The sequence below is a fragment of the Oncorhynchus masou genome, chromosome 9 (genome assembly GCF_036934945.1).
Source record: "Oncorhynchus masou masou isolate Uvic2021 chromosome 9, UVic_Omas_1.1, whole genome shotgun sequence".
Classification (NCBI taxonomy): Eukaryota; Metazoa; Chordata; class Actinopteri; order Salmoniformes; family Salmonidae; genus Oncorhynchus; species Oncorhynchus masou.
In genome coordinates, this window is record NC_088220.1 from 55,695,123 (window position 1) to 55,719,382 (window position 24,260).

Genomic DNA, 24,260 nt, shown 5'->3' on the forward strand with positions numbered 1-24,260 from the left:
AGGACATTCTACTCCATGGTGAAATGAAATGACGTTGACACCATCTGAAATGTAACTGGTGCGCGCCACTGCACTGTAAGGAGATGAGGAGGAGCAAGCGGTGGCTCTCATTCACACCACTGCTTGCTCTGTTTCTTAAAGGGATAGTGCCAGACTTTGGCAATTAATTTCCCAACTCTCAACCTATCCCTTTAAGAGCGTGTCTCAGCAGAAATATATATATAAACATTTTTTTTAAAGATTTTAGGGGGAACACTGGGAAGGCAGATGGACACCACAGAAAGCTTTAATGATGAAGGATTTTCTCTCTCTCTCTCTCCCACACACACACACACACACACACACACACACGTTGTCTCGTTGTGCCTCACCTCATTCATGCGTCCCAGTAACAGGTAGGTGGCGGTGACCTCGTTGTACTTCCGAGTGGTCAGAGCATCCTTGATGTCATCACGGGTGTAACCCATCCCCACCATCACCTCTGAAGGTGAGCGGAGAGATGAGGGACGTTAGACAGAGATACAGGCTCACAGAAAGAAGAGGAAGGCCGTGTCCCAAATAGCACCCTATTCCCTACAATAGTGCACTACTACTACTACTACTACTGCCAGGGGCCAGTGCACTAAAAATGGAACACGGTGCAATTTGGGACAAATACGATATGTAGGTAGGGAGTAGAGGGGTGATAGAGAGGTATTTCACCGATGCGGCTGCCATCATTATGGTCCTCCAGGGGCTCTATATGAGCCTTCAGTTCTTCTCCGTCGTAGCCAGAGTTAATCCACTTGTCGTTCATGATTTGCTAATCAGGAATAAAGCGATGTGTTAAAGAGTGCACAAACAGGGTGTGTGTGGTTGCGTGTACTGTGCCGCCTGCCGTTGCCCTCCTCACCTCCAGGGTGCAGCGTTTGGTGGGGTTGAGCACCAGGAACCTGCGCAGGATGCCCTCGCAGTCGGTGGACATGTAGAAGGGCACGCGGTACTTCCCCCGCAGAACACGCTCCCGCAGCTCCTGGGGAACAACACATACAGATACCGTTACGCAAAACGTGCACATAATGTTATATAACGTTACACAAAAACCTGAGACATAATAATGGCAAAGGGACTAAAAGACAATGTGGCCAATCTCTTGATTAACTGAACATGAAAATGGAAGGTGAACATGAAGTAATCAGCAGGAAACCCTTCAGTACCACAGGCAGCATTATGGGGGGCGGGTCTTGCTGCGCTTGAGGTTCTGCCCGTCGAAGGGCAGTGATCCGCTGACCAGCGTGTAGAGGATGACCCCAAGGCTCCAGATGTCCACCTCAGGCCCGTCGTACTTCTTCCCCTGGAACAGTTCCGGAGCGGCATAGGGAGGGGAGCCACAGAACGTGTCCAGCTTGTTGCCCATGGTGAACTCGTTACTGAAGCCAAAGTCTGCGATTTTGATGTTGGAGTCGGCATCCAGCAAGAGGTTCTCAGCCTGCAGAGACAGGTGAAGATAGTGCAGATTTTAAGGACTGAGAGTCTGTTCAGTTCAGACTGAGTCTGTATGCTCATTTCAGGAAAGAGATTATCAGTGTTTGACATGTTTTTTAATGTATTGATGATGATTTGATGATGATATTCTTAATATCAATGAGTGGTTGTCATTTTGGACAATGAAAAGGGGTTCAGGTTTGAACCAGTCACGTACTTTAAGGTCCCTGTGAACAATGTTCTTCAGGTGACAGTAGTGTACAGCAGACACAATCTAGATAGATAGATATATAGCGAGAGAGAGGGAGAAGAGAGCGGGAGAGACAGAGACAGAAGGGGAGTGAGACAAGTCACAGTAAAAAAAGCCAAACACATAGACTGACACATACAAACTTAGAATAATGCTTGCAATGTCATTCAGGCCAACTCAGCTCCATTCACTGGGTTTTGTTGCGATTATACATTTTTGGTCACATCTCACCTGACGGAATTTGGCCCGCGCCTCTTTCTCTTTCATTCTCCCATGGGACACGAGGTAGTCAAACACTTCACCTGAGGGAGAGATAAACCAACCACATCAACAGACAGAGCATCAGGATTACAACACCGTCTGATTGAATACAGTGTGTAATTGAGGCACTTCTACTGTATATTAGTGATGCACGGGTTGATTCATAACCCGCAGTCCCCACGGTTATATCCGAGGGGCGGGTGGGTAAATGGTCATGAAATATTGAGTGGATGAAGGGCTTTAAAAATCTATAAATGTATCGTTCTTGTGCAAATCATATCTAGAGGCTACATTAAGGTTTTTCTTTCCTTATTTTTATCTGGCGAAAGCGTGCAGACTAAGCATTAGCGCCTAACTGTACGCTCACCGGATACACGGCTCACCGGATACACGGCTCACCGGATACACGGCTCACCGGATACACGGCTCACCGGAAACACGGCTCACCGGAAACACGGCTCACCGGAAACACGGCTCACCGGATACACGGCTCACCGGATACACGGCTCACCCGATACACGGCTCACCCGATACACGGCTCACCCGATACACGGCTCACCCGATACACGGCTCACCCGATACACGGCTCACCCGATACACGGCTCACCCGATACACGGCTCACCGGATACACGGCTCACCGGATACACGGCTCACCGGATACACGGCTCACCGGATACACGGCTCACCCGATACACGGCTCACCCGATACACGGCTCACCCGATACACGGCTCACCCGATACACGGCTCACCCGATACACGGCTCACCCGATACACGGCTCACCCGATACACGGCTCACACGATACACGACTCACCCGATACATCGCCAAATGCTTTTGGGAACATGGGCATTAAAAGTTCACTTCGGTCCACTGAGGCAAAAGGGACAATGTCAGGGTTTAATTCAATAAGAGAAAAACTGCGAAATGGAAAGTTGAAAATAAATCGAAGGGAGGGTCAGAGCAGTAGTCTAATGTTGAGGGAAGATGTGGTGAAGTGGTAAGATGATAGCAGTGTTATGTTATGTGTGATGATTGTGAGGCGCTATACAAATTCGACAGTCACAAGAAGGGGACTTCCAAATGGCCCGTCAAGGGAACTACTGTTCAGATGGGCTAAACGGAATAGTAGTCTGAAACCTGGACTGTAGGTCTATAACCTCTCACATAGCCCAATATAACACTACTTTCTTGCAAAATGAAGCATTTCTTGCAGTAAAATTTATATATATATATATATATATATAAATGCTTTATTGTCACATCCACCGGATAGGTACAGTGAAATGTGTTGTTTTACAGGGTCAGCCATAGTAGTACAGCACCCCTAAGCCAAAGGAGAGCATACGCAGCTGTAGTATCATCAGTGAGATGGATTATTAAATTGAGCCTGATCTGGGACCAGTATCTTCATCATTGAGCCTATAGGGGCCTCATTCATCTCAGTGATCCTTGGCCTAATGGTTGACTTTGCATGGGCATGTCTACATGTCTGTGACACATGCATGTGTCTGGGAATATATGGTGGTGGTGTGAGAGAGAGTTGAAAGAGAGAGAGTGACTGAATGAATGAATGCATGAGTGTGTGTTGTGTTTTTGTATAGTACATGCTTCATGCTAGAGGACACATCCACTGGGAGAAAAGCAGCGAGGTTGAGATCAGGAGTGGGCACATGCTTGGCTATTAGTTCCTTATTCGGCAAGTAACAGAATGGGAGGAAAAATTGACAAACAAGCAGAGTGGGGATTAGAAAAGGGAGGGGACACAAGCAAAGAGAAGAATAGACAGAAAGTGAAGGAAGGGGAGAGAAAATGAGAGTTCAGAGGGAGGGAGGAGGGCGGTCAGAGGACAATCGATGGGTCAGCGGTACTGGGAAAGCGTGAGGGAAGGGTGGAGAGAAAATAGATGAGAGAGAAATGGAGGAGCGTGTAGGGATTGAGGGGATGTACTCTGCTCACCCCCACTGGCGTACTCCATTATCAGATAGAGTGTATTCTCCGTCTCGATCACCTCAAACAGCTGCACTGTAACACACAAACATACATAGACACCTCAGTATAGTGGCACAGACAAACAACACACACAGTTGCACAAAGTGATTTACTGTGTGTTCCTTAGAGCAGGGAGATGTGCCGTAAATGCACAACAGTATGGTACGGCAGTTTATGTTTCAGCTGCATGCAGTATTAAATGTGACCGTGTGCATTATAAAAAAAATGGAGGAAGTCTACTTGTCCTGGCTTTATATGAGCGACTACACCCTATTGCCTTTATTGTGCACTGTTTGACCAGGGCCCATAGGGAATATGGTGCTATTTGGGACACAGCCTCTCGCCATTACAGGGGCAGCACGAGGGGTCTGGGCGTCCCTCAGTTAGACTGTACCCCCCTGGAAAGGAGGATCATTTTCAACTCAGTGGGTGACTATTATCCATATCACACGTCCTGACTGCTGCTCAGCAGCTGTATTGACAGTGAAGGGGAACATTGCGTGAGGATGGGTGTTAGGCTGATGATGTTCTGGGGCCGGGTATGCCCTGCGGCACTACAACCTGGAAGCTGGGGAGATTAGTATAGCCGAGGCACTTACCGATATTTGGGTGGTTGAGGCCTTTCATGATGCGTACCTCTCTGAAGAGCTGGAGGAAAGAGAGAGAGAAGAAGCGAGTTAAAAGAATGTTATTTCATTATTCAAGTCTTCACAGCCACACTGATATATATAGCGCATGTGAAGATAGGCATGAAAGTGGGGAATGATCAAAATTCCCGATTCATAATATAAGAACGGAACATCAGACAGGCGGATAGGAGGAGGTTAGCCCGCCTCCACCAGTCACTCATTTATTCATTTTTTCATTCATATTCATTCATAAAAAAGCTCAGCTGCTTGTCGGGAAAATGGACGCACCTCCCCCTCCAACACTAGCTGGCTTCCTGCTAATTAGAGAGTGGACCACTCCAGGGACAGCCTGACTAGACAGAGCGCCTCTCCCCCTGGGCAGAGCTTCTCTCCCCACAGGGCTCCCTCATCCATCATGGAGGTGCCTGTGCTTTTAGCCTCTTCTCTTTCTAGAAATAGTGGGGGCGCCACATCACATAGTCGCTGCAACGGTTGTGCGGCATGGGCACTGTCTGCCGCTGCTGTGTGTGATTCAACGTCTTGTGGTTATGAGGTGACACACAATCGTATTTACACACTGTCGCACACCCACAATTTGGCACACACACACATGGACCTCCCTCGAACACATTCATAAGCCTCCTTTCCTGGTTGTGATATCTGCTGAAAGTGGGGAAACGGGGAGCGCTGACGGCATACATACAAGCATCTTGGGGATAATTATAGTGTATGTGTGCACCAGCCCACAGAGTGCTCTCTTTGAACTGTATATGGTGAGACTGGGTGAAGAGGCATAAGCTTGCTCTGATCAGGTAAAAGGGTATCCGTGAGAGACTGTGTTACCAGGGCTGGGTTTGTGGAAAGGGGAATACTTCAATAAAGACAGAAATAGAGGCAAACACAAAGTTAGATTTCACAATGTATGAAGGAAGGAGAGAAAGGGAGAAAGACAGGAAGGATAGAGAAAGAAACACACACAATGGATGGAATGTGCTGATGGTTGTGTGAGAAGGTGACCAGCTTCCTTAGAAGTTCAAGTCCATTCTTACAAAACACAGAGCGTCACCCAGGGAGCTGCGTCTCACCCGTCTGTCCCTCTCTCTTTCACTCTCTCTTTGGAGCCCCCCCCCCCACCCCATGCCTCTCTCTCAGCCCCTCCCACCCCATGCCTCTCTCTCAGCCCCTCCCACCCCATGCCTCTCTCTCAGCCACTCCCACCCCATGCCTCTCTCTCAGCCCCTCCCACCCCATGCCTCTCTCTCAGCCTCCCCCCCACCTCTCTCTCAGCCACCCCACCTCTCTCTCAGCCACCCCACCCCTCTCTCTCAGCCACCCACCCATCTCTCTCAGCCACCCCCACCCCCTCTCTCTCAGCCACCCCCACCCCCCTCTCTCTCAGCCACCCCACCTCTCTCTCAGCCACCCCACCCCCTCTCTCTCAGCCACCCACCCATCTCTCTCAGCCACCCCCACCCATCTCTCTCAGCCACCCCCCCCCTCTCTCTCAGCCACCCCCACCCCATGCCTCTCTCTCAGCCACCCCCACCCCATGCCTCACTCTCAGCCACCCCCACCCTAGGCCTCACTCTCAGCCTCCCCCACACCTCTCTCTCAGCCACCCCACCTCTCTCTCAGCCACCCCACCCCCTCTCTCTCAGCCACCCACCCATCTCTCTCAGCCACCCCCACCCCTCTCTCTCAGCCACCCCCACCCCTCTCTCTCAGCCATCCCCACCCCTTTCTCTCAGCCACCCCCACTCCACTCCTCTCTCAGCCACCCCACCCCCTCTCTCTCAGCCACCCCCACCCCTCTCTCTCAGCCACCCCCACCCTCTCTCTCAGCCACCCCCCCCCCTCTCTCAGCCACCCCCACCCCCTCTCTCTCAGCCACCCCACCTCTCTCTCAGCCACCCCACCCCCTCTCTCTCAGCCACCCACCCCTCTCTCTCAGCCACCCCCACCCATCTCTCTCAGCCACCCCCACCCCTCTCTCTCAGCCACCCCCACCCCATGCCTCTCTCTCAGCCACCCCCCACCCCATGCCTCACTCTCAGCCACCCCCACCCTAGGCCTCACTCTCAGCCTCCCCCACACCTCTCTCTCAGCCACCCCACCTCTCTCTCAGCCACCCCACCCCTCTCTCTCAGCCACCCACCCATCTCTCTCAGCCACCCCCACCCCTCTCTCTCAGCCACCCCCACCCCTCTCTCTCAGCCATCCCCACCCCTTTCTCTCAGCCACCCCCACTCCACTCCTCTCTCAGCCACCCCACCCCTCTCTCTCAGCCACCCCCACCCCTCTCTCTCAGCCACCCCCACCCCTCTCTCTCAGCCACCCCCACCCCTCTCTCTCAGCCTCCCCCACCCCTCTCTCTAAGCCTCCCCCACCCTTCTCTCTCAGCCACCACCCCTCTCTCAGCCACCCCACCCCTCTCTCTCAGCCACCCCACCCCTCTCTCTCAGCCACCTCACCCCTCTCTCTCAGCCTCCCCCACCCCTCTCTCTCAGCCTCCCCACCCCTCTCTCTCAGCCACCCCACCCCTCTCTCTCAGCCTCCCTATGCTCTACCCAGTGATTCTGGCCTTCTGCGGAAGCTTTCAAACAAGATATCTGTACACGGAAGTGGCAAGAGTAAAGTTGTGAGGATGATATATATATTTTGGATTGCCTTGAGGACAGAGGGAAACAGATTCAAATGTGTATGCCTCAGTGACTGTGCAAGCAAATGACTAATTTCTCAAATAAACAGAACGGAGCCGGGCTGGTAAGGTGGGTTCAATGATTTAAATTGCACACACACGCAGACACTCCCATGTAGCTAGACAGAGGCATAGTTTTTGGCCCGTTGGAGCACATAAGCATACCTACTGAGGTGAAGCGCTTTCAAAACAGCCAGTGTTTCTCAGTTCAGACCAAAATAATATCTATAAATAACAAAAGGAAAAATATCTAGGGATATGGCCAGGGGGGATAAGTCAAAAACATGAACATAGATGATGATTATGTTTTGCTTTTGCTTGTTTGTGGTGTTACTTACAAGGGGAAAATTCTACCAAGCATGACTGTCTACTTCCTGGTAGTGATGTAATAATACATGGAGGATGTAGTAATGAGGCGATGGATTACCCAACCTGCAGCATGGTCGGACTCCATATAGCGCCTATCGTTAGAACAATAGCCCCGCTCACCCTTTCGTGCTGTTGCACTTTAAAATGACCTACCTAGACCAGTATGGAGACATGCTTACAGAAAAACAGAGTATGTGATGCAACACAAGATATTGATCGGTTTGTCACTGGGCCACATGATGTTGAAGCAGGCGGTGTCCACAGTCCTATTTTTGTTAACCAAGTACAACTTCAAGAAGAGGGCTAGTTTAGTGTTGTTGTACTAATGTCTTGCGCATTTGTATCCATAACACCTGCACTGAATGCAAATATTTATCAAGACCCAACAAATATACTATGGACTATAGGCTAGTGATACATGACTATAGGATATAGGCGAGTAATATATGACTGTGGGATATAGGCGAGTGATATGACTGTAGGGTATATACGCTACTGATATATGACTGTAGGATATATACGCGAGTGATATATGACTGTAGGATATATACGCGAGTGATATATGATTGTAGGGTATATACGCTAGTGATATATGACTGTAGGATATATACGCTAGTGATACATGACTGTAGGATATATACGCTAGTGATACATGACTGTAGGATATATAGGCTCGTGATACATGACTGTAGGATATATACGCTAGTGATACATGACTGTAGGATATATAGGCTCGTGATACATGACTGTAGGATATATAGGCTAGTGAAACATGACTGTAGGGTATATAGCCTAGTGATACATGACTGTAGGATATATAGGCTAGTGATATATGGCTGTAGGATATATAGTCTTGTGATACATGACTGTAGGGTATATAGGCTAGTGATATATGACTGTAGGGTATATAGGCTAGTGAAATATGACTGTAGGGTATATAGGCTAGTGATATATGACTGTAGGATATATAGGCTAGTGATATATGACTGTAGGATATATAGGCTAGTGATATATAACTGTAGGATATATAGGCTAGTGATACATGACTGTAGGATATATAGGCTAGTGATATATGACTGTAGGATATATAGGCTAGTGATATATGACTGTAGGATATAGGCTAGTGATATATGACTGTAGGATATAGGCTAGTGATATATGACTGTAGGATATATAGGCTAGTGATATATGACTGTAGGATATAGGCTAGTGATACATGACTGTAGGATATATAGGCTAGTGATACATGACTGTAGGATATATAGGCTAGTGATACATGACTGTAGGATAAATAGGCTAGTGATACATGACTGTAGGATATATAGGTTAGTGATATATAACAGTAGGATATATAGGCTAGTGATACATGACTGTAGGATATATAGGCTAGTGATATATGACTGTAGGATATAGGCTAGTGATATATGACTGTAGGATATATAGGCTAGTGATACATGACTGTAGGATATATAGGCTAGTGATATATGACTGTAGGATATATAGGCTAGTGATATATGACTGTAGGATATATAGGCTCGTGATACATGACTGTAGGATATATACGCTAGTGATACATGACTGTAGGATATATAGGCTAGTGATACATGACTGTAAGATATATAGGTTAGTGATATATAACAGTAGGATATATAGGCTAGTGATACATGACTGTAGGATATATAGTCTTGTGATATATGACTGTAGGATATAGGCTAGTGATACATGACTGTAGGATATAGAGGCTAGTGATACATGACTGTAGGATATATAGGCTAGTGATACATGACTGTAGGATATATAGGTTAGTGATATATAACAGTAGGATATATAGGCTAGTGATACATGACTGTAGGATATATAGGCTAGTGATATATGACTGTAGGATATAGGCTAGTGATACATGACTGTAGGATATAGAGGCTAGTGATACATGACTGTAGGATATATAGGCTAGTGATACATGACTGTAGGATATATAGGCTAGTGATATATGACTGTAGGATATATAGGCTAGTGATATATGACTGTAGGATATATAGGCTAGTGATATATGAATGTAGGATATATAGGCTCGTGATACATGACTGTAGGATATACAGGCTAGTGATACATGACTGTAGGATATATAGGCTCGTGATACATGACTGTAGGATATATAGGCTAGTGATACATGACTGTAGGGTATATAGCCTAGTGATACATGACTGTAGGATATATAGGCTAGTGATATATGACTGTAGGATATAGGCTAGTGATATATGACTGTAGGATATAGGCTAGTGATATATGACTGTAGGATATATAGGCTAGTGATATATGACTGTAGGATATAGGCTAGTGATACATGACTGTAGGATATATAGGCTAGTGATACATGACTGTAGGGTATATAGGCTAGTGATACATGACTGTAGGATATATAGGCTAGTGATACATGACTGTAGGATATATAGGTTAGTGATATATAACAGTAGGATATATAGGCTAGTGATACATGACTGTAGGATATAGGCTAGTGATACATGACTGTAGGATATAGGCTAGTGATACATGACTGTAGGATATATAGGCTAGTGATATATGACTGTAGGATATAGGCTAGTGATATATGACTGTAGGATATAGGCTAGTGATATATGACTGTAGGATATAGGCTAGTGATATATGACTGTAGGATATAGGCTAGTGATATATGACTGTAGGATATATAGGCTAGTGATATATGACTGTAGGATATAGGCTAGTGATACATGACTGTAGGATATATAGGCTAGTGATACATGACTGTAGGATATATAGGCTAGTGATACATGACTGGAGGATATATAGGCTAGTGATACATGACTGTAGGATATATAGGTTAGTGATATATAACAGTAGGATATATAGGCTAGTGATACATGACTGTAGGATATATAGGCTAGTGATATATGACTGTAGGATATAGGCTAGTGATATATGACTGTAGGATATATAGGCTAGTGATATATGACTGTAGGATATATAGGCTAGTGATATATGACTGTAGGATATATAGGCTAGTGATATATGAATGTAGGATATATAGGCTCGTGATACATGACTGTAGGATATACAGGCTAGTGATACATGACTGTAGGATATATAGGCTCGTGATACATGACTGTAGGATATATAGGCTAGTGATACATGACTGTAGGGTATATAGCCTAGTGATACATGACTGTAGGATATATAGGCTAGTGATATATGACTGTAGGATATATACGCTAGTCATACATGACTGTAGGATATATAGTCTTGTGATATATGACTGTAGGATATATAGGCTAGTGATATATGACTGGAGGATATATATGCTAGTGATATATGACTGTAGGATATAGGCTAGTGATACATGACTGTAGGGTATATAGGCTAGTGATACATGACTGTAGGATATATAGGCTAGTGATACATGACTGTAGGATATATACGCTAGTGATATATGACTGTAGGATATATAGTCTTGTGATATATGACTGTAGGATATATAGGCTAGTGATACATGACTGTAGGATATATACGCTAGTGATGTATGACTGTAGGATATATAGTCTTGTGATATATGACTGTAGGATATAGGCTAGTGATACATGACTGTAGGATATATAGGCTAGTGATATATGACTGTAGGATATAGGCTAGTGATACATGACTGTAGGATATATAGGCTAGTGATACATGACTGTGGGATATATACGCTAGTGACACATGACTGTAGGATATAGGCTAGTGATATATGACTGTAGGATATATAGGCGAGTGATACAGGACTGTAGGATATATAGGCTAGTGATATATGACTGTAGGATATATAGGCTAGTGATATATGACTGTAGGGTATATAGGCTAGTGATACATGACTTTAGGATATATAGGCTAGTGATACATGACTGTAGGATATATAGGCTAGGTATATATGACTGTAGGATATAGGCTAGTGATACATGACTGTAGGATATATAGGCTAGTGAAACATGACTGTAGGATATATAGGCTAGTGATATATGACTGTAGGGTATATAGGCTAGTGATACATGACTGTAGGATATATAGGCTAGTGATACATGACTGTAGGATATATAGGCTAGTGATACATGACTGTAGGGTATATAGGCTAGTGATACATGACTGTAGGATATATAGACTAGTGATACAGGACTGTAGGATATATAGGCTAGTGATATATGACTGTAGGATATATAGGCTAGTGATATATGACTGTAGGATATATAGGCTAGTGATACATGACTGTAGGATATATAGTCTTGTGATAAATGACTTTAGGGTATATAGGCTAGTGATACATGACTGTAGGTTATATAGGCTAGTGATATATGACTGTAGGATATAGGCTAGTGATACATGACTGTAGGGTATATAGGCTAGTGATATATGACTGTAGGGTATATAGGCTAGTGATATATGACTGTAGGATATAGGCTAGTGATATATGACTGTAGGGTATATAGGCTAGAGATACATGACTGTAGGATATAGGCTAGTGATACATGACTGTAGGGTATATAGGCTAGTGATATATGACTGTAGGGTATATAGGCTAGTGATACATGACTGTAGGGTATATAGGCTAGTGATATACAGTGCCTTGCAAAAGTATTCGGCCCCCTTGAACTTTGCGACCTTTTGCCACATTTCAGGCTTCAAAAATAAAGCTATAAAACAGTATTTTTTTGTGAAGAATCAACAAAAAGTGGGACACAATCATGAAGTGGAACGACATTTATTGGATATTTCAAACTTTTTTAACAAATCAAAAACTGAAAAATTGGGCGTGCAAAATTATTCAGCCCCCTTAAGTTAATACTTTGTAGCGCCACCTTTTGCTGCGATTACAGCTGTAAGTCGCTTGGGGTATGTCTCTATCAGTTTTGTACATCGAGAGACTGAATTTTTTTCCCATTCCTCCTTGCAAAACAGCTCGAGCTCAGTGAGGTTGGATGGAGAGCATTTGTGAACAGCAGTTTTCAGTTCTTTCCACAGATTCTCGATTGGATTCAGGTCTGGACTTTGACTTGGCCATTCTAACACCTGGATATGTTTATTTTTGAACCATTCCATTGTAGATTTTGCTTTATGTTTTGGATCATTGTCTTGTTGGAAGACAAATCTCAAAGGTCCCAGTCTCAGGTCTTTTGCAGACTCCATCAGGTTTTCTTCCAGAATGGTCCTGTATTTGGCTCCATACATCTTCCCATCAATTTTAACCATCTTCCCTGTCCCTGCTGAAGAAAAGCAGGCCCAAACCATGATGCTGCCACCACCATGTTTGACAGTGGGGATGGTGTGTTCAGGGTGATGAGCTGTGTTGCTTTTACACCAAACATAACATTTTGCATTGTTGCCAAAAAGTTCAATTTTGGTTTCATCTGACCAGAGCACCTTCTTCCACGTTTGGTGTGTCTCCCAGGTGGCTTGTGGCAAACTTTAAACGACACTTTTTATGGATATCTTTAAGAAATGGCTTTCTTCTTGCCACTCTTCCATAAAGGCCAGATTTGTGCAATATACGACTGATTGTTGTCCTATGGACAGAGTCTCCCACCTCAGCTGTAGATCTCTGCAGTTCATCCAGAGTGATCATGGGCCTCTTGGCTGCATCTCTGATCAGTCTTCTCCTTGTATGAGCTGAAAGTTTAGAGGGATGGCCAGGTCTTGGTAGATTTGCAGTGGTCTGATACTCCTTCCATTTCAATATTATCGCTTGCCAGTGCTCCTTGGGATGTTTAAAGCTTGGGAAATCTTTTTGTATACAAATCCGGCTTTAAACTTCTTCACAACAGTATCTCGGACCTGCCTGGTGTGTTCCTTGTTCTTCATGATGCTCTCTGCGCTTTTAACGGACCTCTGAGACTATCACAGTGCAGGTGCATTTATACGGAGACTTGAATACACACAGGTGGATTGTATTTATCATTATTAGACATTTAGGTCAACATTGGATCATTCAGAGATCCTCACTGAACTTCTGGAGAGAGTTTGCTGCACTGAAAGTGAAGGGGCAGAATAATTTTGCACGCCCAATTTTTCAGTTTTTGATTTGTTAAAAATATTTGAAATATCCAATAAATGTCGTTCCACTTCATGATTGTGTCCCACTTGTTGTTTATTCTTCACAAAAAATTACAGTTTTATATCTTTATGTTTGAAGCCTGAAATGTGGCAAAAGGTCGCAAAGTTCAAGGGGGCCGAATACTTTCGCAAGACACTGTATGACTGTAGGATATATAGGCTAGTGATACATGACTTTAGGATATATAGGCTAGTGATACATGACTGTAGGATATATAGGCTAGGTATATATGACTGTAGGATATAGGCTAGTGATACATGACTGTAGGATATATAGGCTAGTGAAACATGACTGTAGGATATATAGGCTAGTGATATATGACTGTAGGGTATATAGGCTAGTGATACATGACTGTAGGATATATAGGCTAGTGATACATGACTGTAGGATATATAGGCTCGTGATACATGACTGTAGGATATATAGGCTAGTGATACATGACTGTAGTATATATAGGCTAGTGATACATGACTGTAGGGTATATAGGCTAGTGATACATGACTGTAGGATATATAGACTAGTGATACAGGACTGTAGGATATATAGGCTAGTGATATATGACTGTAGGATATATAGGCTAGTGATATATGACTGTAGGATATATAGGCTAGTGATACATGACTGTAGGATATATAGTCTTGTGATATATGACTTTAGGGTATATAGGCTGGTGATACATGACTGTAGGGTATATAGGCTAGTGATATATGACTGTAGGATATAGGCTAGTGATACATGACTGTAGGGTATATAGGCTAGTGATATATGACTGTAGGGTATATAGGCTAGTGATATATGACTGTAGGATATAGGCTAGTGATATATGACTGTAGGGTATATAGGCTAGAGATACATGACTGTAGGATATAGGCTAGTGATACATGACTGTAGGGTATATAGGCTAGTGATATATGACTGTAGGGTATATAGGCTAGTGATACATGACTGTAGGGTATATAGGCTAGTGATATACAGTGCCTTGCAAAAGTATTCGGCCCCCTTGAACTTTGCGACCTTTTGCCACATTTCAGGCTTCAAAAATAAAGCTATAAAACAGTATTTTTTGTGAAGAATCAACAAAAAGTGGGACACAATCATGAAGTGGAACGACATTTATTGGATATTTCAAACTTTTTTAACAAATCAAAAACTGAAAAATTGGGCGTGCAAAATTATTCAGCCCCCTTAAGTTAATACTTTGTAGCGCCACCTTTTGCTGCGATTACAGCTGTAAGTCGCTTGGGGTATGTCTCTATCAGTTTTGTACATCGAGAGACTGAATTTTTTTCCCATTCCTCCTTGCAAAACAGCTCGAGCTCAGTGAGGTTGGATGGAGAGCATTTGTGAACAGCAGTTTTCAGTTCTTTCCACAGATTCTCGATTGGATTCAGGTCTGGACTTTGACTTGGCCATTCTAACACCTGGATATGTTTATTTTTGAACCATTCCATTGTAGATTTTGCTTTATGTTTTGGATCATTGTCTTGTTGGAAGACAAATCTCAAAGGTCCCAGTCTCAGGTCTTTTGCAGACTCCATCAGGTTTTCTTCCAGAATGGTCCTGTATTTGGCTCCATACATCTTCCCATCAATTTTAACCATCTTCCCTGTCCCTGCTGAAGAAAAGCAGGCCCAAACCATGATGCTGCCACCACCATGTTTGACAGTGGGGATGGTGTGTTCAGGGTGATGAGCTGTGTTGCTTTTACACCAAACATAACATTTTGCATTGTTGCCAAAAGTTCAATTTTGGTTTCATCTGACCAGAGCACCTTCTTCCACGTTTGGTGTGTCTCCCAGGTGGCTTGTGGCAAACTTTAAACGACACTTTTTATGGATATCTTTAAGAAATGGCTTTCTTCTTGCCACTCTTCCATAAAGGCCAGATTTGTGCAATATACGACTGATTGTTGTCCTATGGACAGAGTCTCCCACCTCAGCTGTAGATCTCTGCAGTTCATCCAGAGTGATCATGGGCCTCTTGGCTGCATCTCTGATCAGTCTTCTCCTTGTATGAGCTGAAAGTTTAGAGGGATGGCCAGGTCTTGGTAGATTTGCAGTGGTCTGATACTCCTTCCATTTCAATATTATCGCTTGCCAGTGCTCCTTGGGATGTTTAAAGCTTGGGAAATCTTTTTGTATACAAATCCGGCTTTAAACTTCTTCACAACAGTATCTCGGACCTGCCTGGTGTGTTCCTTGTTCTTCATGATGCTCTCTGCGCTTTTAATGGACCTCTGAGACTATCACAGTGCAGGTGCATTTATACGGAGACTTGAATACACACAGGTGGACACAATTTTTGGTGGACACAATTTTTCAGTTTTTGATTTGTTAAAAATATTTGAAATATCCAATAAATGTCGTTCCACTTCATGATTGTGTCCCACTTGTTGTTTATTCTTCACAAAAAATTACAGTTTTATATCTTTATGTTTGAAGCCTGAAATGTGGCAAAAGGTCGCAAAGTTCAAGGGGGCCGAATACTTTCGCAAGGCACTGTATGACTGTAGGATATATAGGCTAGTGATACATGACTTTAGGATATATAGGCTAGTGATACATGACTGTAGGATATATAGGCTAGGTATATATGACTGTAGGATATAGGCTAGTGATACATGACTGTAGGATATATAGGCTAGTGAAACATGACTGTAGGATATATAGGCTAGTGATATATGACTGTAGGGTATATAGGCTAGTGATACATGACTGTAGGATATATAGGCTAGTGATACATGACTGTAGGATATATAGGCTAGTGATACATGACTGTAGGGTATATAGGCTAGTGATACATGACTGTAGGATATATAGACTAGTGATACACTGTAGGACTGTGGATATATAGTGATATATAGTGATATATGACTGTAGGATATATAGGCTAGTGATACATGACTGTAGGATATATAGTCTTGTGATAAATGACTTTAGGGTATATAGGCTAGTGATACATGACTGTAGGTTATATAGGCTAGTGATATATGACTGTAGGATATAGGCTAGTGATACATGACTGTAGGGTATATAGGCTAGTGATATATGACTGTAGGGTATATAGGCTAGTGATATATGACTGTAGGATATAGGCTAGTGATATATGACTGTAGGGTATATAGGCTAGAGATACATGACTGTAGGATATAGGCTAGTGATACATGACTGTAGGGTATATAGGCTAGTGATATATGACTGTAGGGTATATAGGCTAGTGATACATGACTGTAGGGTATATAGGCTAGTGATATACAGTGCCTTGCAAAAGTATTCGGCCCCCTTGAACTTTGCGACCTTTTGCCACATTTCAGGCTTCAAAAATAAAGCTATAAAACAGTATTTTTTTGTGAAGAATCAACAAAAAGTGGGACACAATCATGAAGTGGAACGACATTTATTGGATATTTCAAACTTTTTTAACAAATCAAAAACTGAAAAATTGGGCGTGCAAAATTATTCAGCCCCCTTAAGTTAATACTTTGTAGCGCCACCTTTTGCTGCGATTACAGCTGTAAGTCGCTTGGGGTATGTCTCTATCAGTTTTGTACATCAAGAGACATTTTTCCCATTCCTCCTTGCAAAACAGCTCGAGCTCAGTGAGGTTGGATGGAGAGCATTTGTGAACAGCAGTTTTCAGTTCTTTCCACAGATTCTCGATTGGATTCAGGTCTGGACTTTGACTTGGCCATTCTAACACCTGGATATGTTTATTTTTGAACCATTCCATTGTAGATTTTGCTTTATGTTTTGGATCATTGTCTTGTTGGAAGACAAATCTCAAAGGTCCCAGTCTCAGGTCTTTTGCAGACTCCATCAGGTTTTCTTCCAGAATGGTCCTGTATTTGGCTCCATACATCTTCCCATCAATTTTAACCATCTTCCCTGTCCCTGCTGAAGAAAAGCAGGCCCAAACCATGATGCTGCCACCACCATGTTTGACAGTGGGGATGGTGTGTTCAGGGTGATGAGCTGTGTTGCTTTTACACCAAACATAACATTTTGCATTGTTGCCAAAAAGTTCAATTTTGGTTTCATCTGACCAGAGCACCTTCTTCCACGTTTGGTGTGTCTCCCAGGTGGCTTGTGGCAAACTTTAAACGACACTTTTTATGGATATCTTTAAGAAATGGCTTTCTTCTTGCCACTCTTCCATAAAGGCCAGATTTGTGCAATATACGACTGATTGTTGTCCTATGGACAGAGTCTCCCACCTCAGCTGTAGATCTCTGCAGTTCATCCAGAGTGATCATGGGCCTCTTGGCTGCATCTCTGATCAGTCTTCTCCTTGTATGAGCTGAAAGTTTAGAGGGATGGCCAGGTCTTGGTAGATTTGCAGTGGTCTGATACTCCTTCCATTTCAATATTATCGCTTGCCAGTGCTCCTTGGGATGTTTAAAGCTTGGGAAATCTTTTTGTATACAAATCCGGCTTTAAACTTCTTCACAACAGTATCTCGGACCTGCCTGGTGTGTTCCTTGTTCTTCATGATGCTCTCTGCGCTTTTAACGGACCTCTGAGACTATCACAGTGCAGGTGCATTTATACGGAGACTTGAATACACACAGGTGGACACAATTTTTTGGTGGACACAATTTTTCAGTTTTTGATTTGTTAAAAATATTTGAAATATCCAATAAATGTCGTTCCACTTCACTTCAATTGTCCCACTTGTTGTTTATTCTTCACAAAAAATTACAGTTTTATATCTTTATGTTTGAAGCCTAAAATGTGGCAAAAGGTCGCAAAGTTCAAGGGGGCCGAATACTTTCGCAAGGCACTGTATGATTGTAGGATATATAGGCTAGTGATACATGACTTTAGGATATATAGGCTAGTGATACATGACTGTAGGATATATAGGCTCGTGATACATGACTGTAGGATATATAGGCTAGTGATACATGACTGTAGGATATATAGGCTAGTGAAACATGACTGTAGGATATATAGGCTAGTGATATATGACTGTAGGGTATATAGGCTAGTGATACATGACTGTAGGATATATAGGCTAGTGATACATGACTGTAGGATATATAGGCTCGTGATACATGACTGTAGGATATATAGGCTAGTGATACATGACTGTAGGATATATAGGCTAGTGATACATGACTGTAGGGTATATAGGCTAGTGATACATGACTGTAGGATATATAGACTAGTGATACAGGACTGTAGGATATATAGGCTAGTGATATATGACTGTAGGATATATAGGCTAGTGATATATGACTGTAGGATATATAGGCTAGTGATACATGACTGTAGGATATATAGTCTTGTGATATATGACTTTAGGGTATATAGGCTAGTGATACATGACTGTAGGATATATATGCTAGTGATACATGACTGTAGGATATAGGCTAGTGATACATGACTGTAGGGTATATAGGCTAGTGATATATGACTGTAGGATATAGGCTAGTGATATATGACTGTAGGGTATATAGGCTAGAGATACATGACTGTAGGATATAGGCTAGTGATACATGACTGTAGGGTATATAGGCTAGTGATACATGACTGTAGGATATATAGGCTAGTGATATATGACTGTAGGATATATACGCTAGTGATACATGACTGTAGGATATAGGCTAGTGATATATGACTGTAGGATATAGGCTAGTGATACATAACTGTAGGATATATAGGCTATTGATACATGACTGTAGGATACATAGGCTAGTGATACATGATTGTAGGATATATAGGCTAGTGATACATAACTGTAGGATATATAGGCTAGTGATACATGACTGTATGATATATAGGCTCGTGATACATGACTTTAGGATATAGGCTAGTGAGATTAAACACTGTACAGAGAAACCTAGTTCTTGAAAAACAATTTAAAGGCAGATAATAGGACTCACTGCTTCCCTTGTTATACATTTTTCCAATTCCAAAGTGCAGGGCAGCTGGACGCAACCATAAATCTGATGGTGTACATGTGTCCCGTCCCGTACAGACACACTGAGACAATCAGCCTGTGTGAAGCAGACATGTCACATAGTAATGTGGCTCATGTGGACCAGGGCTACTGTGAGTGCCACATCGAGTACACAAGTAAACATTCAGTATCCACAAACACACATCAGTGACATGATGCAGCTCCATGCGTGAACATACAATCCAAATCAAACACACATCCCTTGAGACTGTCTGTAATTTAATTGAGGAGAGCAGAGGGCATCAGCTGTTCACCTGAGCTCTAAAGAAAAATAATCAGATAAGCCCGTCTCTCCCCTCCTCTCCCGCCACCTCCTTAATCTTTTTCGTCATATCCCCCTCCCTTCTATCTACCACTTTATCCCTCTCTCACACACCCATAAATGACTTCCTGGTCCATTCCCTTGGCCCAACGTCACTGTTGCCATGCCAACCCATGTCAGACTCTATAGTCCTAGTCTCACCCCCAGGCAAGTGTCTTCCCATGGGAGCTTCTCCACCCCACCGCTGCCCAACCATGCCCTGTATTGTCTGCCACCCTCAGCACTTGACTGGCCAAGGGAATGGATACCCCATCCACAGTGTGCATCTGTCTAATGCAGTCCTCCCTCCCTCCTCCACCCTCTCTCCCCGTCTCATCCCTGCACATCCCTCTCACCCTGTACATTACACCGGAAGCCAATCTCGCTCTGAAGCAGAAAGCAACAGAGAGAGCACAAAAGGGCAGAATTAATCAACCTCTGAGCTCCCTCTGGTTTTTCTCCTCTGTTTTGCATGGGGATTTGCACAAAGCAGCTTACTAAGTTGCCTCTCTCTCTCTCGTACTCTCTGTGTGTCATTGTGGGTCGAGGTTACCGTTGGGTCAGTCAGCGGTGGACACAGGCAGTTGTTGAACACAAGGCAGTGTTTTTGTCTGCGTGCCTCACTCTGACCAGTTAATCCAGGCCTTGTGTCCGAGCTCTGGCCTGAACAATCCCACGCATAGTTGCACTCACACACGGGAAAAATATGCCTGCATTGGACACACACATATACACTTGCTTTACCCACACACAGACACTTTACACAACCACATTACGCACGCACAGTCACACCCCTCATCCCCCTGACCACACTGTCACGTGACCAGAGAGAGAGACAACGAGAGAGAGAGAGTGATAGAGGTAAACAGAACTCACAGGCTCCCCTCTCAAACGACTCAGCAGAGCCACTGAATAACCTGCTCTGTCTCTAAAAGAGACATCTATCCACGCCAAAGGCCAAGCAAGCCATCGCACATGAATGACTGCTCCCTCCCTCCCTGCATAACGATAACATCTGATGCAAGTGCCACTGCCTACACTGCCCCTAACCCCTCCCCACCCCCCAACCTAAAAAACAGAATACCCCTCCCTCCCTGCCCTAACTCTCTCTCCCCATACACCCCAACCCCATCCCCCCCTTCATGTCCCTGTGGGACCTAGGTTGCTCCTCTGGGACAGGGGGTGTGATCATGCAGAAGGAGCCCTTTCATGTTGGACATGGTGGATCAGGACGTTTCAAGGCAACGGCTGTTGTCAACATGGCCCCTCAACAGAGACCATGGTGATGAGGAGCAGACCCGGAGCTTCCTCGTTACAAGCCAATATAAAACTAGTGCTGAGTTCTACCACGGGGGGTCAGACAGATGGCCCCAGAAGGGGCAGCCTCAGGGGCCAGGGCTCAGGTGAGGCGTCCCCAGGGGCCAGGACTACAGGTGCTTCCACCCGGATTGAGTTTGCCCTGTGTAGCACCCAAATGCATAAGGGTAGATTGGGTTCAAAGTTCAAACACACACTGGTGACTGTTTGTGGCCAAATTGGTATAGCATAATTCCAGCCTCAGCTACAATATACCTTCAAGTGTTTGAATGATTCATGGACAGTAATAATAAACAATAGTTTATTTCAGGAATTCACCTCATGTTTGTTTGACCATAGTTTATCATGTAACTGTTGACACTGAGAAGCTGACAGAGTCAAATCTACACAGAGCATGAGGTAGTACAAACTTTACTGTGTGGCAAGAAGCAATAAAGCACATCCAAGTCACATGCCTATCCAGAACTACAGCAACTGGATTAAATTGTTTCCTGTAAAGGGAAGAAACAACAGTCATTAGATCCCAAAGAGAGAAGACAAAACAGTCCATGTCTACCTCCCAAAATGGCACCCTATTCCCATATGGCTCTGGTCAAAAGTAGTGCACTATATACGGAATAGAGCTCTGGTCTAAAGTAGTGTACTATATAGGGAATAGAGCTCTGGTCTAAAGTAGTGTACTATATAGGTGTTATGAACTTGAGTGAAGACCCAAAAGCGGTTTTAACAGAAAACAGAGTTCTTTAATGAAAATACAGGAATGGCATAAATCCTCTTCCAACGTTGTCAGCGGAACAAAAGAACGTTAGTATAGTGCAGGATGCTCCTGCCAGGCAGACTCCGACAGGACAGGACAAGGTGGAAGCAAACGAGACGACAGCTTGCTTCTGGCATCAAAAAACACAAACAAGAATCAGACACTGAAAGTAGCAGGAACAGAGAGAGAAATAGAGACCTAATCAGAGGGGGAAGAGAGAACAGGTGTGAAAGAGTGAATGAGCTAGTTAGAGGAGATGTAGAACAGCTGAAGAATGAGAGACAGAGAAGGTAACCTAAAAAGACCAGCAGAGAGAGAGAATGAAGAGAAAGGACAGGAACAGACATAACAAGACATGACAGTACCCCCCCACTCACCGAGCGCCTCCTGGCGCACTCGAGGAGGAAACCTGGCGGCAACGGAGGAAATCATCGATCAGCGAACGGTCCAGCACGTCCCGAGAGGGAACCCAACTCCTCTCCTCAGGACCGTACCCCTCCCAATCCACTAGGTACTGATGACCACGGCCCCGAGGCGCATGTCCAAAATCTTACGAACCCTGTAGATGGGTGCGCCCTCGACAAGGATGGGGGGGGGACGAGCGGGGGCGCGAAGAACGGGCTTAACACAGGAGACATGGAAGACCGGGTGAACGCGACGAAGATAGCGCTGGAGAAGAAGTCGCACTGCGACAGGATTAATGACCTGGGAAATACGGAACGGACCAATGAACCGCGGGGCCAACTTGCGAGAAGCTGTCTTAAGGGGAAGGTTCTGAGTGGAGAGCCATACTCTCTGACCGCAACAATATCTAGGACTCTTGGTCCTACGCTTATTAGCGGCCCTCACAGTCTGCGCCCTATTACGGCAAAGTGCCGACCTGACCCCCTTCCAGGTGCGCTCGCAACGCTGGACAAAAGCCTGAGCGGAGGGGACGCAGGACTCGGCGAGCTGAGATGAGAACAGCGGAGGCTGGTACCCGAGGCTACACTGAAAAGGGGATAGACCGGTAGCAGACGAGGGAAGCGAGTTGTGGGCGTACTCTGCCCAGGGGAGCTGTTCTGACCAAGACGCAGGGTTACGAAAGAAAGACTGCGTAAAATGCGACCAACAGTCTGATTGGCCCGTTCGGCTTGACCGTTAGACTGGGGATGAAAGCCGGACGAGAGACTGACGGAAGCCCCAATCAAACGGCAAAACTCCCTCCAAAATTGAGACGTGAACTGCGGACCTCTGTCGGAAACGACGTCAGACGGAAGGCCATGAATTCGGAAAACATTCTCGATAATGATCTGAGCCGTCTCCTTAGCAGAAGGGAGCTTATCGAGAGGAATGAAATGAGCCGCCTTAGAGAATCTATCGACAACCGTAAGAATAACTGTCTTCCCCGCTGATGAAGGCAGTCCGGTGATAAAATCTAAAGCGATGTGAGACCACGGTCGAGAGGGAATGGGAAGCGGTCTGAGACGGCCGGCAGGAGGAGAGTTCCCAGATTTAGTCTGCGCGCAGACCGAACAAGCGGCGACAAATCGACGCGCGTCACGTTCCCGAGTGGGCCACCAGAAACGCTGGCGAATGGAAGCGAGCGTACCCCGAACGCCGGGGTGGCCGGCTAACTTGGCAGAGTGGGCCCACTGAAGAACGGCCGGACGAGTAGGAACGGGAACGAACAGAAGGTTCCTAGGACAAGCTCGCGGCGACGGAGTGTGAGCGAGTGCTTGCTTTACCTGCCTCTCAATTCCCCAGACAGTCAACCCGACAACACGCCCCTCAGGGAGAATCCCATCGGGGTCGGTGGAGACCTCAGAAGAACTGAAGAGACGAGATAAAGCATCAGGTTTGGTGTTTTTGAGCCCGGACGATAAGAAATAACAAACTCGAAACGAGCGAAAAACAGAGCCCAACGAGCCTGACGCGCATTAAGTCGTTTGGCTGAACGGATGTACTCAAGGTTCCTATGGTCAGTCCAAACGACAAAAGGAACGGTCGCCCCCTCCAACCACTGTCGCCATTCGCCTAGGGCTAAGCGGATGGCGAGCAGTTCGCGATTACCAACATCATAGTTACGTTCTGACGGCGATAAGCGATGAGAGAAAACGCGCAAGGATGGACCTTGCCGTCAGAGAGAGAGCGCTGAGAAAGAATGG

General features: G+C 44.8%; 1 protein-coding gene across 3 annotated transcripts in view; it reads right to left on the reverse strand.

Annotated features, from left to right (window-relative positions):
* The window catches only part of LOC135546263 (MAP/microtubule affinity-regulating kinase 4-like), a 72,039-nt gene that overhangs the window by 15,811 nt on the left and 31,968 nt on the right, over positions 1-24,260 (reverse strand). For all 3 annotated transcript variants that reach the window (XM_064974547.1, XM_064974549.1, XM_064974548.1), the window contains exons 4-11: positions 4,566-4,614; positions 3,934-3,999; positions 1,946-2,016; positions 1,682-1,738; positions 1,232-1,468; positions 893-1,012; positions 703-802; positions 372-481 (exon numbers count right to left, since the gene is read on the reverse strand). In XM_064974547.1, the coding sequence (XP_064830619.1) occupies positions 372-481; positions 703-802; positions 893-1,012; positions 1,232-1,468; positions 1,682-1,738; positions 1,946-2,016; positions 3,934-3,999; positions 4,566-4,614 (810 nt within the window). The remainder of the gene's footprint in view (positions 1-371; positions 482-702; positions 803-892; positions 1,013-1,231; positions 1,469-1,681; positions 1,739-1,945; positions 2,017-3,933; positions 4,000-4,565; positions 4,615-24,260) is intronic.